The 17,031-nt window shown below is 52.1% G+C and overlaps 1 protein-coding gene across 1 annotated transcript in view; it reads right to left on the reverse strand.

Annotated features, from left to right (window-relative positions):
- The window catches only part of TCERG1L (transcription elongation regulator 1 like), a gene marked incomplete at its 5' end in the record, with an annotated part of 233,204 nt that overhangs the window by 11,489 nt on the left and 204,684 nt on the right, over positions 1 to 17,031 (reverse strand). The window contains 2 exons of the mRNA XM_017875317.1: positions 2,657 to 2,746; positions 16,490 to 16,625. Of these exons, the coding sequence (XP_017730806.1) occupies positions 2,657 to 2,746; positions 16,490 to 16,625 (226 nt within the window). The remainder of the gene's footprint in view (positions 1 to 2,656; positions 2,747 to 16,489; positions 16,626 to 17,031) is intronic.

The raw sequence follows: 17,031 nt of genomic DNA on the forward strand, positions 1-17,031 counted from the left end.
GGAGTTTTGTTCTTTTCGCCCAGGCTGCAATGCGATGGCACAATCTCGGCTCACCGCAACCTCTGCCTCCCGGGTTCAAGTGATTCTCCTGCCTTAGCCTCCCAAGTAGCTGGGATTACAAGCAAGCACCATGACACCTGGTTAATTTTTGGCGTTTTTAGTAAAGACAGGGCTTTGCCATGTTGACCACACTGGTCTCGAATTCCCGACCTCAGGTGATCCGCCCACCTCGGCCTCCCAAAATGCTGGGATTACAGGCATGAACCATTGTGCCAAGCCATAGCTGAAATTTTTGATTTTTAAAATTGCAACAAAATGGTGAAATATTACCAATTATCAAAGTCTATGGTTTTCCTTCACTATAGGAAAAAAATATATAACACCCAAACTCAGCTAACTCTATTGTAGTATTATTTTGAGACTATGATAACACATTTCACATATTTTAAAATATTTCATTATAGAAAATGAAACTCAGCTAGAAGACAGTAAAAGATTATTAATTCCAAGTTCTTGAAAGGTTCAAATTCTGTATTCCAAGGCAGTCAATCCTGGGAACACGTCACACTGCTTAGCCTGCCCCTGAGCCTGCTCCAGGGAGACGGTCCAGTTCCAGTGAGCGGAGTGGCGGGGCGAGGGCTGGGAGCGGGAGTGGGGACAGAGTGGGAGCTGGTTACAACGAGCAACGTGGGTCCATGTGACTGAGACCCTGTGAGTCAGTGCTCCACTGACATCATCTCAGGCATGTGCTTAAAGGGACTTGATGAGCAGAGGACAGAACTGAAAATAAAATGGCAATTCCCATACCCTCCGTCTGGGGCTTTGTCAGACTCTGCTGGTGTGAGAAATCCAGTGGACACCAACCTGGGGGCCCCTGGTCACAGAATCCCTCCTCCCCAAATTAACTACGGCTCTTCCATTTTCAGCTGCTCTTCTTAATAGCTCACCTTCCATCACCAACCTGGGGGCCCCTGGTCACAGAATCCCTCCTCCCCAAATTAACTACGGCTCTTCCATTTTCAGCTGCGCTTCTTAATAGCTCACCTTCCATGCGCATCGTTTCTGAACTCAGAGGGCAAAGGGAGGGCAAGATGTGACCGCATGCATGGAGTCTGGGTAGGAAAGTCCAGACCTCCCAGAGTCTATCTCAGGGCCCTTCTCAGACGCGCTCTGCAGGCCACATAGACCCAGGCTGTGCTGCTCCCTCCCCAGCAACCACAGGCCCCTCCTGTGAGTCAACACCATCTGTCCCTCTGTCTGTTTGATATGGAAAGCAGTGTTGGCTCAGGCACCGACTTTGTGAAAAGCTAGGGCAGACCCCTGGCAAGTCTCTCCTTAAAATAGACCCCAGAGAACCCCTCTAATCAATTCGTTGTTTTCTGGGCAACGTTCTGTAGAACTTCCACCCTTTACTGTGCTGCTATTGTTCTCTGGACCACTCCTATTTCATTACTATTATTGTCAACCTGAAGAACAAGCAGAAAGAGGCTCTCTAAAATGAAATGAATGCTTATTTGGGAAGAGAGCAGTGCGATGGGAATACACATGCCATCATAAATGACAAGAATACTCAGGGAGGTAAAAAAAGACAGTAATTTTAAGGAAAATAAATGAGAGGATTAAATCATTGTTTTGAAATAATTATCTTTGGCTACAGAGATTCATAACAGGACGAAGCCAGTCTGAGGTTGGACAGGCAGTTGTTGGGCAGGCGTCCTAGGAGAAGTGCTTTTGTGTGTATAAGTTTGTGATGAGCCAGGTGCAGTGGCTCACACCTGTAATCCCAACACTTTGGGAGCCCGAGGTGGAAGGATTGCTTGAGCCCAGGAGTTCAGGATGAGCCTGGGGAATACAGAACAACCATATCTCTACAAAAGTACAAAATTAGCCAGACCTGGTGGCTGGTGCCTGTAGTCCCAGCTACTCAGGAGGCTGAGGTGGGAGGATGGCTTGAGCTCAGGAAGTGGAGGCTGCAGTGAGCTGAGATTGGAACACTGCACTCCAGGCTGGGCAACAGAGCCAGACCCTGTCTAGAATAGAATAGAATAGAATAGAATAGAATAGAATAGAATAGAATAAATAGAAGGTTCTGATGCCCTTGTGTGCAAGACTGTGGTTCTCATCGAGCCTTTTAGTTACCAGGCACACAAGTGTGAGAGCCCTCTCTTCATGGCCTTCCCCCATTCTATTTGTCAGGGCTCTCTTAACATTACTGGCTTCATTTTGATTCTGACAACTTTCATATTATATAAGACTTTAAGCATATAAAACCTTAAGGTCTTACGTAAGACCACTTATTTCACTATATTTATATAATACCTTCAGTATTTCGTATGTTTAACATATGATTTATGGTCATTTGGAATGAGGGTTAATGCTCCTAAAATCTACATCTTCATCTCTAAAAGTATTTGTCTTCCAGGGTCATAACCAAATGGTGAGGTAAGAATAATGACCAGAACAGCCTTCCTCAGTCCCTCTAACTCTTCTGTTTACAAGTTTGCAAACTCCAGTGCTGGAGTTGCAATTCCTCCCCACCGGCCACATTTACAACACAGTGTCTGACATTCGGGAACGAAAAGCTCCCCAGATCCAGGATGCAGCAGTCGCTTTCATGCCCTGTCTCTGCAGTCAAAGTGCCCTCCCACTCCATTACCTGCTTTCGTTCCTCAGAGTTGAGCAGGAGATAGCGTGGGTCAAACACGATTTTGTGTAATTCTTTCTCCCAGGTAGAAAATGCTGATACCTAAAGAAAGATATTCAATAGAGTTGCTGTTAGCATCTAATGCTAAGCCTGAAGCCACGCTGAAATGATCCATGGTTAAAAACAAATAAACAAAAACCAGCATTAAAGTACAATAGATTCAGTGATGTGGTGGAGTATAAGTGTTAGACATGTCAGACGTCCCAAGAAAATCAATACCTAGAACATTAGAAAATTTAATTTCTAGACTCATGACTCATGACCATTTCTTTCTTGGGTAACTTTCAGGGTTCTGTCCCCTGATGCAAAACCCCAATTATATCTGTGGAGGCGTGGCATTCTGGAACACCCCACTTCAAAAGGAGAAATTATATTTGTAAAAATTTTCAGAACCCCTACAGACCATGACAAAGAGTAATGTCTTGAAAACAGGCTGAGTTTAGTTGATTTGCAATCAAAGTTTAACCTCTTTTAGGCATGTCATTTTAAAAATAAATTATTTTGTTTGCAATAGTTTTACACGTACTAAAAATTTGCAAGAATATTACAGAAAGTCAATATATACTCTTACCTAGTTTCTCACGTTGTTAACATATTAGTAGGCTAGATTCATCACCACTAACACTGATACATTATTACTAACAATAGTCTGTGTTTATTCAGATTTCTTTAGGTTTTACCCAATTTTCTGTTTCTATCCAGGACCCTATCACATTTGGCTGCCATATCTCCTTAGACTCCTCTTGGCTGTGACAGGGTCTCAGACGGCCCTTGCTGTTGATGACTTTGAGGAACAAAGTTACGATGGTTTGGGGAGCCCTGGTCAAGTGCATTGCAGGATGCTCCTCAGTTGGAATTTGTCCGAGGTTTTCCTCATAAATAGCCTAGGGTTATGGGTTTTGGGAGGAAGACCACACAAGTAAATGCCATTCTCATCATGTCATAACAAGGGTATACACACTGCTGACACGACTCCTCACTGACAGTGGTGGCCGTGGTCGGCTGGCTGAGGTCTCCCCACTGTGAAGTGCCCCTCTCCATGCTGTCCTCTCTGGAAGGACATCGCTACGCACAGCTCACACTTAGGGGTACGGGCTGTGTCCACTTCCAAGGAGGAGAAGTAGCTACATGAGTGACTGGGAAATGTTCTTGGGGCAGGGGTTGGTGAATACTCGTTCATGCCTCCACATTGCTTATGTACTCAATCTTTTATTTATATTGCTGTGGACTCATGGATGTTCAGCCCATGCTTGGGCTGGACTCCAGTGTGACTTTGCTTCTTTTCCTGTTCAGCTTCTTCCAGGTTGGCCTTGGTGAGCTCCGTGGGGGGTTCCTGGCTCCTGTGCACCTCTGACAGGAGCTCATCACTTGGTTTTTTGGGCATCTCCTTAATTTCTGCCATTAAAGATACGCCGGGGTCATCTTCTGCATGTCCCACCTTTGCCCTTGAATCAGTCAATTCTCCTAGAAGCCCTGGCTCCTTTCCTAGAAGGGCGTTAGAAACCAAGATCTGGGCACTGGTGTGTTCGTTGCTAGTGAGGTGTCATTGCTTCTAGACTCTCTCAGCTGATAGAGCAAGGGAATGTTTAAGTCATTTAGAACATAAAAGCATTCATTTAAAAACATGGACTATGCATTCACTGTGCCTTGAGCCCTAAGCTGGGTATTGAGGATCCTGAGGAAATAAATCAAGGAAGCCCATGGTCTAGGGTAGCGCTGGTGAGGAGCTAATAGACTCTTAAGATGGCACTAGGGCCATGGCAGAGACAGACCTGGACGCTAGTGGGACCCAGCAAAGACCCACAGCAGCCTGGGGAGTTGGCTTCCAGAGTGCTGTGACTTTGGAACATGAATACTCCTCACAGTTCACATAGGAGTCTGGGGGCTATTCCAGGACTGGCTAGCAGTCAGGGCAAAGGCTGGGTCATGAACTACAGGGAATGCAGGAATCCCGAGAGGTTGAACATGCCTGGGGGTGCCAGAGCCCATGAGGGAGCAAGGAAGAGGCAGCAGAGCCAGAGGCTGAGGTGCAGGGCAGTCTGAGACACGGTCAGGAGCCTGGGCATTCTCTCCAGAGACAGGGGAGAAGAAAATTCGGATGGGGTGTGCGTTTGAGGAAAGCCACCCTGGGATCTGGGCAGGAGATGAACACCTGGGCACGGTCAGGGAGGGGAAGGTAATTGAAAGTTTACAAAAACAAAACCCCATTCGCATTCTTAAAATACTCCTCATAGAGGTACTATCTCAATAAACACGTGATTTATTTGTATATTATAACAGATGAATTTTCTTCACTGGCAATTTCTATCTTTAACTATCAAATTTAAGCCTTTTCTGTAATACCCACAAGCTCTTTTATTAGGTGGGATGACCCAGGGTCCGGCCAGGGATTCCCCTCCACAGAACACGGTGAAGCATTGCTGGGACTCAGAGTGAGGTGGTGTCTCTGGGAGGGTCTCCAGGCAGAATGGGTCCCTTTAGCTTTGACTGAGTGCACGTGGCCCCAGGAGCATCTGGGGCTGTTAGAGAAGCTGTGGGCAGCCTCCATTCAGCCCAATCAGATGGCAGACACCCATCTCACGGGGACCTGTGCACAGCCCGACGGTCCCAGCTCTGCAGGGAGAGAGGATTAGACCCTGTGTGGCGTAACGACACCAGTTTCTGGAAAATGTTGTTCTAAAAGTATAATAAAATAATTTTTCAATTAGTGATGTATAGTTGTTGCCACCGAAGGGATTTATAATCTCTATAGAAGGTCAGATAAGCCATCTCTACAGTGATTACAACTTACAATGATAAACCCAACAGCATCGTGTCAGGGACACTTCAGGGAAGGGTGAGAGCACAGTGGCTGGGACCCGGGACGGAGGTGGGGGCTGAAGTGAAGGCTGCACAGCCATGTGTGAAACAGGGTCCTTCCCTGCCCTCCAGGTGGGCACAGGACTTCTCCCAAAGAAGGGGTCCTGACAGCCATGGGGACAAGGAGTCCTGCGAACTGCTCCTGAGAGGAGCCTGGTGTTCCCAAGCCTGCGTGAAACATCTACGTTGCCCAGAGAGTACATTCCATGGGGCCAGGATTGCACACGTGTGTGTGTGTAGTCACACACACACATACACACACACACCACACACACAAACATACACACACACCACACACACACATACACACACCACACACACCACACACACCACACACACACACACCACACACACATACACACCACACACACATACACACACACCACACACCACACACACACACATACACACACACACCACACACACACACCACACACACACATACACACACACACACCACACACACATCCACACACACACACACACACACCACACACACATCCACACACACATAAACACACACACCACACACACAAACATCCACAGCATGTATACATGCAGGTTCACACACATGCAAACACATGAACACACACAGGACATGCTAAGATATGCATACACGGGCACGTGTGTACACACGCACATGAACATAGTTGCACAAATGCATACATATGCACAAAGATGCACACATTGATACACACATGCACATGTGTGCCTACGCACACACACATACACACACACGGTACCACCACCACCAAGGAAGTCCAACATTGTAGAACAACCAGGCAAAGAAAGCCCCCCGTCAACTGAGTAGACAGCAAGCTGCGTATCTCCTTTTTTTTTGTTTTTGAGATGGAGTCTTGCTCTGTCACCCAGGCTGGAGTGCAGTGGTGCGATCTCTGCTCACTGCAAGCTCTGCGTCCCAGGTTCACACCATTCTCCTGCCTCAGCCTCCTGAGTAGCTGGGACTACAGGCGCCCGCCACCTCGCCCGGCTAATTTTTGTATTTTTAGTCTCAACAGGGTTTCAACGTGTTAACCAGGATGGTCTTGATCTCCTGACTCATGATCTGCCCGCCTCAGCCTCCCGAAGTGTTGGGACTAGGCATGAGCCACCGCGCCCGGCCCAAGCTGCATATCTCTTTAAGTCCAGCTATGTTGTGGGACTGTTCTCTGGGTGGCCGTGGACAAAACCTGGTTCTCCCTGTTTCTGGCTGGTACCTCTCCAGAATGACCGGAATGCACTGGGAATGCAACAGGCTGAGAACAGCCAGGCTTTGTTTGGGCCGCACCCCAGAAATAAGACATCCTTCCACCTGTAGCCCAGCGTTTCACATGACCTCAGGGTACAAAACCCACTGAGGGCTGCTTTCTGGGGTCCCTTGGTTACCGCGAAGGGTAGGTGAGGCTCTGTCCCCTCCTTGCCGCGTTCCTGGGCCTGCAGGACTGGTTCACAAGGCACCCTCATCTTCTACCACCCTTGTTTCCTGTCTGCAGGGAATAAACCCACTTCAGATGATTTGCTGTGTGCGTGGGCGTTCTGTCTCAGCAGCCTCACACAGGTGGCTGACCGGTGCCCAGGGAATCTCCTTCCCGTCTCAGTTTCTATTGCTGCATAAGCAACGACTCCAAACTCAGTGGGTCACAAGCACTACCTCGGGTCCCTCCATGGGCTGCGTGGGTCCTGAGTCCAGCATGGGGGCATTGGGCTCCTTGGTCCAGATCCCACTGCGCTGAGACGAGGTGCCAGCAGGAGCTTTGTTCTCATCTGGTGCTTGGGGTCCTCTTCCAAGCTCGCTGGACTTTGGGAGACTTCAGGTCTTGAGGTTGCAGGGCTGAAGCTTTCCATGTCTTCAGCCAGTTGGGAGCCAATCTTGGCTCCGAGCAGCTGCCTGCAGGTCCTTGCCCCAGGGCCCCCACAGTGGGGCAGTTTCTTCAAGCCAGAGAGAGAATCTCTCCCTGGCTAAGGCAGAGTCTTACACAACACAGTGCCACATTGCCACGGGTGTGACATGGGCTCCATCCATACTCAAGGAGAGGACCGCACAGGATGAGCACAGCGCGGTGGGGCGGGGTAGGGGGTGGTGTTTAGAATCCTGTCTGCCCAGCACGCCCCTGACACCAGGACACACTGTTCCTCTCTCAGGGGTCTCCACGTCTCAGCAGAGATCTCTGTCTTTCCTCTTGCCTAACACTTCTTTGATTCTTTGGCATTTTATATGTGACTTGATCCTTAAAGACCTGAATTCTTCTGTAAACTTCAGACCCTTTCCTGCAGAAGTTTGTGATTCCACCCTCTTCCTCACCCTGTTATACGTCGTCACATCACCCCCTGGACGAACAGCAACGGCGATCCTGGTGCCCGTCTCAGCACGCCTGTTGTCTGTTCCCCTGTGGATGATGTGACCATGGCTGTGACCGTGGCCGTGTCTGTGACCATGGCCGTGGCTGTGACCATGACTGTGTCTGTGACCGTGGCCCTATCTGTGATCATGGCTGTGTCTGTGACCATGGCCGTGTCTGTGACTGTGTCTGTGACCGTGGCTGTGTCTGTGACAGTGGCTGTGTCTGTGACCATGGCCGTGTCTGTGACCGAGGCCGTGGTCTGTGACAGTTGGCTGTGTCTGTGACCCTGTGACCATGACCCTGCCTGCGGGGGACTGTGGCCTTGTCTGTGACCATGACCGTGGCTCTGCTGACCATGGCTGTGGCTGTGACCCTGGGTGCTGCCTGTCTCTGACCAATGGACCGGTGTCTGCTGACCGAGGCCATGCTCTGTGACCGGTGGCTGTGTCTGTGACCTATGGCCCGTGTCTGTGACCATGGCCGTGTCTGTGACCGTGGCCTGGGGTGTCTGCCTGACCATGCTGTGGGGCTGTGACTGGTTGGCTGTGTCATCTGACCATGGACCATGGTCTGTAGGCCGAGGGCCCGCTGGGGTCTGCTGACAGTGGCTGTTGTCTGTGGACCTGTGCAACCATGACCCTGCCCTGTGGGGACTGTGGCCTTGTCTGTGCCATGCCGTGTCTGTGACCATGGCCTGTGGCTGTGACTGTGGCTGGTGTCTCTGACCATGACCGCTGTCTGTGGACTGAGGCCGTGTTGACAGTGGCTGTGTCTGTGACCCTGTGACCATGACCCTGCCTGCGACAGTGGCCGTGTCTGTGACCATGGCCGTGTCTGTGACCGTGGCTGTGTCTGTGACCATGGCTGTGGCTGTGACTGTGGCTGTGTCTCTGACCATGACCATGTCTGTGACCGAGGCCGTGTCTGTGACAGTGGCTGTGTCTGTGACCCTGTGACCATGACCCTGCCTGCGACTGTGGCCTTGTCTGTGACCATGACCGTGTCTGTGACCATGGCTGTGGCTGTGACCGTGGCCGTGGCTGTGACCATGACCATGTCTGTGACCGTGGCCGTGTCTGTGACCGTGGCCATGTCTGTGACCGTGGCCGTGGCTGTGACCGTGGCTGTGTCTCTGACCATGACTGTGTCTGTGACTGTGGCTGTGTCTGTGACCATGGCCGTGTCTGTGACTGTGTCTGTGACCGTGGCTGTGTCTGTGACAGTGGCTGTGTCTATGAATACTGGAGCTGCCTCGGTGGGAGAACAACAGGATCTTTTTCTGGTTCCCAGGCTGGAGTGAGTGTTTGACTCTGTCTGAGGACCACATTGCTGGTCCCTCACTGCACATTCTCATCTGATCGCTGTTTCAGGACTGTCCCTCCACCCTGCCTGAATCACAAGAGTGGGGACTGGAGGTCATGTGGGCTGGGCTGGAGTTGTGCCCTGTCTTCCACTCTCAGCCTCCTGCAGTGGGACTCTCTCCTGTCTCCCTGGGAACGCCGGCTGGAGCTCCTCTATTCCCTCATTAGTGTCCGGGTTGCAATTGATTCCCTCCCATTTCCACAGTGGAAGAAGCCAGAGCTGGTTGTTAGAAATGCAGGCGCCAGAAGTTAGCTGCAGAGGAGGCAGTGTGGTTGCAGGCCAGAGAGGCAGTTTCCAAACTCAGCAGATAGTTCCATAAAATGGACATTGCCCAAGCATCACACTGCAGATAGTGGCCGGCTGGCAGCAGGCGTCCTTGACTGCAGGTCACTGTGTGGCACCGTCTCAGCCCGCAGGCATCTCTGCTGGAGAGTGGACAGGCACCTGGAGTCTGAGGTTCAGGAAGGGAAACTGCACCTTCTTCACAGCCACAGTAACTGGGCTGTCCCTTTCACAGCTGTTTTCAACATCCTCTCAGTGACAAGGACCTGGTCTGGAGAACCCAAACGTGTTTTCCAGATCAAGTGGCTAGATGAAGACCACGTGGGCAAAGCATTGGGCCATGTCATCTGGTTCTGGGACAGACACAGCTGTCTCTTAACCACCCCCCTCCCTGCCATGTCACCTCCCTCAACTCACACCCTCTAAAACTTCTCCTCCTTGAGCCCTCAGGTGAGTCCACGATTCAGCTGGGTGCTCGAGGCCCTGGTGGTCTCGCCCCAGCTCCCTCCCAGCATTCAGGGAGCTGCTTCTCTGCCCTGCCGAGTGATGAGTGGCTGCCAGGAGCCCCAGGTTTCCCTGAGCACCCACACAGGCTTGAGCAGACTCTCAGCAGGGAAGAGACCCCGAAGCACGGCCCGAGCCCAGCACTGTCCATACCTCCTGCTGTGGATGGGTCTGGGTGAGCCCCTGTCTGAAACCGGGCACCTCAGCCCTGGGAAGGCGGCCAAGACCTTGGGCATAAAGAAAAAGGTCACCATTTATAAAACAACACCAGGGAATACCAGATCTAACTTCAGTCCCAGCTTCACCAAAAACCTCTCTGGGGACTGAGAAACTCATCGTGCATTGTTCCGGTGGATGCGTGAGCTCTGAGAAAAGGGGGTTCAGTTCAACTAAAGTGGCTGAGAGCTCGAGGACAGCTCAGCCACATGTGGGATGCCAACGTCCTGGAGGTGCCCCATGAGTGTGACGGCTCTCGGAGGTCATCACGGACGGGACAGGTCTAGACTGGCAGGGAGCCTCCGACAGAAGCAGAACGCTACCTTCCATCTCTAAAACCAAAACAGAACGCTACCTTCCATCTCTAAAACCAAAAAGGCTCTTTCAAGTATTTTTCAAAAGAAAAGGCCAGGGATCCTGATGACTAGAGTAAAGGGCGAAAGCTGGCAAAAGGATGGCGCCTGCCAAGTCCCGAACTGGAGGATAAAGCCCCAGCCTTGAGAGGGCCTCAGGTCAGGGGCACAGTCCATGGCCTCTCCAAGGAAAGCGGGAGTCATGCCCTCTCCGACCCTGATGCTGGGGCTGGGCTTAGCCAGGCAGACTCGTGTGCGTCTGCAGAAACGTGTATCTGTCTGTCTGCACTGTCCGCCCCCACCCACCCTCATGGCTCCCTGCTGTGGTCCTCAGTGTGTTCCAGGGACAGGAGCTGCGGTCTCTGTCCCTCAAGGAAAGCTGGGTCATACAGGGTCTCCCAAACGTGGCAAACTTCCATCTCAAAGACAAACCTGGTTACTTTTATGAAAGTCCTGGAAGCTAACGTTTTGATGAAATTTGATTGTCAAACAAAATGTATTTACTTTTACTTCTTTGTATCTTCAAATGGCCGTAATAGACCGGGAGCATGAAGTGTTAATCTAATTAGAGGTGATTTTTCCTTCTGGGTTTTATGAGTGCAAACGTCCTGAGGAAGGAAGCAATCTGTCACAATTACCCTCATCTCCTGATGACCCTGCAGCTGGACTTTTGAAATACGATCACCGTTTCCTTGCACAGCCTGCCCTTCCCCTCGCCCATGCCCCGTGGGCAGAGGACAGGCTGCAACTGGTTATCTTGGGGCCTGCATGGAATTCACTCATGTAAATAAATGAATAAAGCTCCCAGGTAACATTATGTTATATTATTTCATGCTGTGTTGGAAACACAAGAAGACAGACAGACAAGCCAGACTGCTCCAAGGTGTTGAGGGCGGCCTGCCCTTGCAGCCGCCAAATAAGACCCCAGCAGCCGAAATGCATCTCCAGGTCCCTTGGTCCCTAGTCATGGGCCCTGCCACCCACCCTGTCTTCTCAGCTCAGGCTGCAGGCTGCGTGGCCAGTGCCAGCACCCTCCCTCCCTTCCTGCCATCTTCATCTCTCCTGTTTCTTCCTGCCTCCCCTGGTCTCAGGAAAATTGACCCAAGGCCTCTGCTGGGGCAGCAGAAGTTCAAGACCACTGAGAGTGGGGGAATGGGCCCCGGCCACACAGCACTCCCAGTGGCCACATGAGGAGGGTTCAAAAACCTCCCTGGGGCCTGAGCCCAGGACCTCCGCTTTCAGGGCGGGGGCTGAAGACTTGGGCCACACCCATCCCCGAGCTCTGTCCAGATTTGCCTGCTCTATTTCTCCAGCTCCGGCTCCCGCCTGTCCTGGAGATGCCTGCCTGGATCTGCAGCCCACCTGGCCCCTCCTGAGCCCAGATGCCCCAACCCACCCCCAGCGGACTCCTTCCCAGGACTTTCTCCCCCCGTCCCCCAGGCCCACAATGTGCCTCCCACAAGCCCTAATGATGCCACAAGCCCTAATGATGCCAGCTGCATGTGGATAGACTTCATTTTTGAGAAACTGCCTGGCCATTCTCCTTCCCTTTCAACCCGTCCCCCTCTGCGGCCCTCTTCTCCTGGCCCCTGGACTTTGCCTGCTCTCAGGGATGGGGAACATTCCTGGAGCCTTGGCTGCGGCTGCTCCAGAGTCCCCGACCATCAAAAGCGCGGCAGCCCAGGGCAGAATGACCGGGCTCCCACCTCATCCTTGAAGATGAGGCCATTGCCTTAAGCTCAGATCCCTAAAGAAGCCGCATGGCCAGGGCCAGGGTGCAGGTGTTTGTTTGGAAGGTGATTCCAGGCGGTCCTGGGAACGGACACGCGGAAGGAGAGGAGCCAGCAATGGAGGGTGGGCCATGGGGCGAGGAAGGTGCCCAAATCTGCCCGAGAGGTATCCTTACTGAGGACTGGGAAGCAGGTGTTCACCTACTGACCCCCGTCCTTCCTCGGTTGAGGGTTGCCCTTGGGGTGTTAAATTCCTAACATTTAACAGTGGAAGTGGCCAGCACAGACAGAGTTCCTGTGAGCCCAGGTGGCCCCAGGTGGACCCGGGCAACTGTGAGTGAGCGTGGAAGGGAACCTGGGCCCGCAGGCGAGGCCTCCGTCTGCATCCCTGTGTTACCCCGCCTCGGGGCACATCAACGCCTACCCCCACCTTCAGGGCTCGGAGTAGTTTACTAACTTTTTGTTTTCTCTTTTGCTGAATAAACGCAATTTTACACGGTTATTCCACAATATAGCCAGCTGATTTCACTTACTTTTGAGGGTTACTTTCACACAAGCGTAATTATAATCCCATTACAGAAATTAGAGCGGGCAATCCCAACTCCCAAAGGCACCTTCAAGGGTGCTGTCCCCACAGGCACCTCCCCTTCTCTGGCAGCAGCCTAGGCCTTTCTGCGCATGTGCGCCTCAGCCGAGGGCCTGGTGAAGCTCCTGGGAGGCAGAGCTGCCTGTGTCTGACTGGAGGGAAGAGCACTCAGACACTACTCATCCGGGGAGACGGACAGGCCAACGCTGCCCTTCCTGCTGCCTGGGAGGGGCGCCTGCTGCCTAGGACTGTAGGGGCCTCTGTCTGGTTTGTGCCCACTCACCCCACAGCCTCGCTGTCAACACCCATCTTAGTGCAGGGAGAAACCATCACAGCGAAGCCTGGAGGAACCCTGCTCTGTGAATTCCTCACTCCAATGCAGACGTGGTCCCAGGGCTCTCCTGTGTAGCCCACCACAGTGCCAGCCAGGGTCCCCGAGGCTGGTCATGGCTGGGGAGCTGGCCCAGGGTCACCCGCAGAGGGATCCCTGAAAAGGACCAAGGACAGCCCCTAAGTCCCTAAATCAAAATCGAGTATTCTCAAAAGGACTTTCTCTCCTGGCCCCTGGGTGAGCATCACCTACTTGTGAGAGAGACTTTGCAGAAGGAAAGTGTTCTCAATAAAATGTCTCTAACGTATTTACCTAAATAGCAGGATTAAATTAATAACCTGCTGTTCAATTAAACTTGCTCCTGATGGACTAAAGTTTTAAAAGAAAGCTTCTTTGGGACTTGTACTAGCAAGAAAAAAACAAAAATAAAACAAAACAAAAAACGAACCTTCTGCTGAACCATCATTTACATGCCACAAAACCACAAAACCTTCATCCCCCTGCCCCAGGGCACAATCCCCATGGCAGGGCCCAAAGCCCGCCCTTTTTAAACTACTAAAAACCCCAGGGTCCACCCCTCATCACTCCACAAGTACATGAATTTCTGAACTGAAGTATTGAACAAATGCAATAAAAAATCTTATTAATCACTCAGTCCATGAAAAAGTGACCTGTCTGTGCCTCATTGTTAAGCAGCTAGAAACCTTATGGGTTTAGCTATCAAATTCTCCTGAGCTGAGCAAATCTGCCAGCATATTTTACAAAGCTGAAAAGTCATGAATGGTGGCATTGCTTTATGATATTCACAGTAAATTTGGGTTGATCTTTTCTACTCATGAGCTGTGTGTAGGCCTCTCCTGAAAATCCTCATGAGACACTGGACTAGGCTTCACCCCGGTCCCTTTCTCTCGGGGTAAACACACAACCCTGTGGTTACTGCTTCACATTCAGATGATTTTGCTGATTCCTGTATAATAATCTGAGCAGAAAAAGTGGAAACGAATCACCCACCCTCACTGGGGTAAAAAGGCCCTGAAAATCTCATTAGTAAAATCTCTCCGCCAAGGCTGTTTGGAGAAATTCAAGAGGCCCATAAACGGAGTCCGCCAGCATCCCTGCCCGGGAAGGGAAAGCCGGCCTCTCGAGCAGGTAGGTTAGTTTAAAACTGTGTTGGTAAATTGGGCCTGCCTCATTTCCAAAACAAAGAGATGGAAACCTTGGACGTTAGTAAGATAAAGGGAATATTCTATTCCTATTTCCCAAATGTTCACGATGCCATTCATGTTTCAGGGAAGGCGAGTCATGTCTCCTGCCTGATAATCCAACCAGGCCAGCCTGGCCAGGCGTATTCAGAAACTCAGAATTCCAGCCATTTCCACAAGGGCCATGCAGTCGCTGGGGCACAACAGTAAGGACTGGGAAACTGCCTGCACTTGGACCTGTGGGTCACAAAACGGCCTCTCCTGCCTCTCGCCCAGTGACACCCCCGAACCTGACCCTGCTCCCAGGCAGGGCTCTCCTAGCAGGTGACCATCTCGGTAAAGACGCAGTCACAAGGGCATGTGCCGATATAAGCAAGTTCCCTGTGAGAAGGCCGCCCAGTCACCCGCTGGACACTTGGGCATCAGGCCGTCCACCAGGATGAAGAAGAGTCCGTGAAGGCACACGGGGAACACCTGGCGGCACCTCCCCTGGAGCCCCTGGGGCAGGGCTAGAGCTTTTCACCACTCTGCAGAGGCCAAGTCAGGAGAAACTACCACAAAGACCCCCATGCCAAGAGCAACAGGAGGGCAGGAAGCCCGGGGCAGGAAGAGGGAGGGACTAAAGTCTTGTTTTAAAACAAAATTTGAGCCTAGTAAAAATAGCTTTTAAAATAACATTTTTTTGCAAAACAAACCAACACCCAGGCAGCGCATCATGCCAGGGCCAGCTCCACACACGTGTGAGTCCACATCATGCTTCGTGCCTCTCGGCACGTGTGTTCATTCAGCCTGACGCACGGCATTGCGGTCACCAGCTTACACGCCTACTTTTCCTTCAGGTTCCTTGAGGCCCAGGGCTCTGTTTTACCTTTGAGTGAACGATGAAATACGTAAACAGGTGCACACATTCAAATTCAAGGGGCGTTGGAGGAGATGTGTCCCTGGGGGTGGGTGGGACCAGCTCCTTCCTCCATAAAATTCCTAAGGGGTAGGATCTGCTCAATGTTTCCTGTTCCCCCAGGGTTTAACCCAGACCCAGGACAGCGTCCCAGCCCTAACCCTTATGAGGGCTCTGCTCAGACCTCTCTGTTCTGCAGGGAGCTGCGTCTCCAGGCAGCTCCACCCCTGCCCCCTCTCCAGGACCCTGGGAGTTACCAGCTGTGGGAGGGCCAGGAAGCAGCCTGGGGGTGGGTACTGGCTGCAGAGGAAACTTGCTCTTCAGTCTGAAAGGTCGTTTGTGTGTTCATTATAAACATCCTCACACGTGGGGCCCATCACTGCTGTCTGCATTCAGCCTTATTTTCTGAGGACATCCAACCAGGCTGAAATACTGCCTCTGGCTCATTTTATACCCAGAGCCAAAGCAGGAAATGATAGTCATTGACAGGGGATCTGAATATAAAATCCCCCCTGGCCCACAATTCAAAGTGAGATTTGAAAATCAGCTACACTGAAGATATCCAAATTTTATTTTAAAAACAGTCATGTTCATCTGTAGGGGAGGCAGTCCCACTAGGTAGGATGGATAACCCCATGGGGAAGCTGCACAGGGAGGTCGGGCACCGTGACCTGGCCCAGCTCCCACAGGAACCCCATCTGCGCCGTGCGTGCTTCCTCAGGCCACCCAGGACCTGGCCTCCCGGTGGACCCCACCTGCCAGCCTCTCAGGCCTCATGCCCACAGGTGAAACCACAAAGGCACCTTTCTCCTTTCAGAGGTGAAGGAGGACCTCCTCTCCACATTGGCTGCCCCTCAGCCTCCACTCACTTACCACCTGCCCCTCACTCAGCACAATCGGGAACTTAGTAAGGGGTAGGCATCCCTCAGGCCCTGGGATGGTCACTTAGCCTGATCAGGAACTCAGTAAGGATGACACATCATCTCTCAGGCCAGGACCGTCACTCAGCCTGATCATGAACTCAGTGAGGAGGAGACATCCCTCAGGCAGGGACAGCCACTCAGCAGCTGTTCCCCAGGGTCTGCCGCAGGAGTGCAGCCGCTCAGCTGCGGCACCTTACCCCTCTCTCCAGCAGCATGTCTCGGAAGTGGGTCACGCGCTCCTCCAGGGGCAGGAGGATCTGGGGGGGTGGCGTCCTCGTGCCTTTGTCCCCTCTCTGTGCCTCCTCTGGCCTGGGACTCCCGCAGCCTTCAGTCCTTCAGGGACACAAGATGCAGAGAGTTAGACACACTCATGGGGACCCAGCTGCTTCTTATTGCAACCTTTACAAACCCTCCTTAAGGTAACTCTTTCAGAAACACAGTCTCTTTGACAACTCTTCACAAAGCCTGACGTGGTCTCCCCAGCAAAGGTGGCACATTTGCTCCTGGCAGGCACGGGGCTTGGCTGTGTCCAGGGCAGGAGGCTGGAATTGAAGTCCCAGCCCTGGGCCCGGCTGCGAGAAGCTGCAGCTCAGGTGCAGGCAGAACCACACCCCGGCAGCCAACCGGTGTGTCTCCTGGGCAGGCCCTCACTCCAGGTCCCCGTGCTGCCCACGGCCCATGGCAGGGAAGCCAGGCCTCAGGTGCCGCTGCAGAGACGGGGTCATGGAGGGGTAAGTAG

Source organism: Rhinopithecus bieti, unplaced genomic scaffold (genome assembly GCF_001698545.2).
Source record: "Rhinopithecus bieti isolate Rb0 unplaced genomic scaffold, ASM169854v2 scaffold_9877, whole genome shotgun sequence".
Taxonomy (NCBI): domain Eukaryota; kingdom Metazoa; phylum Chordata; class Mammalia; order Primates; family Cercopithecidae; genus Rhinopithecus; species Rhinopithecus bieti.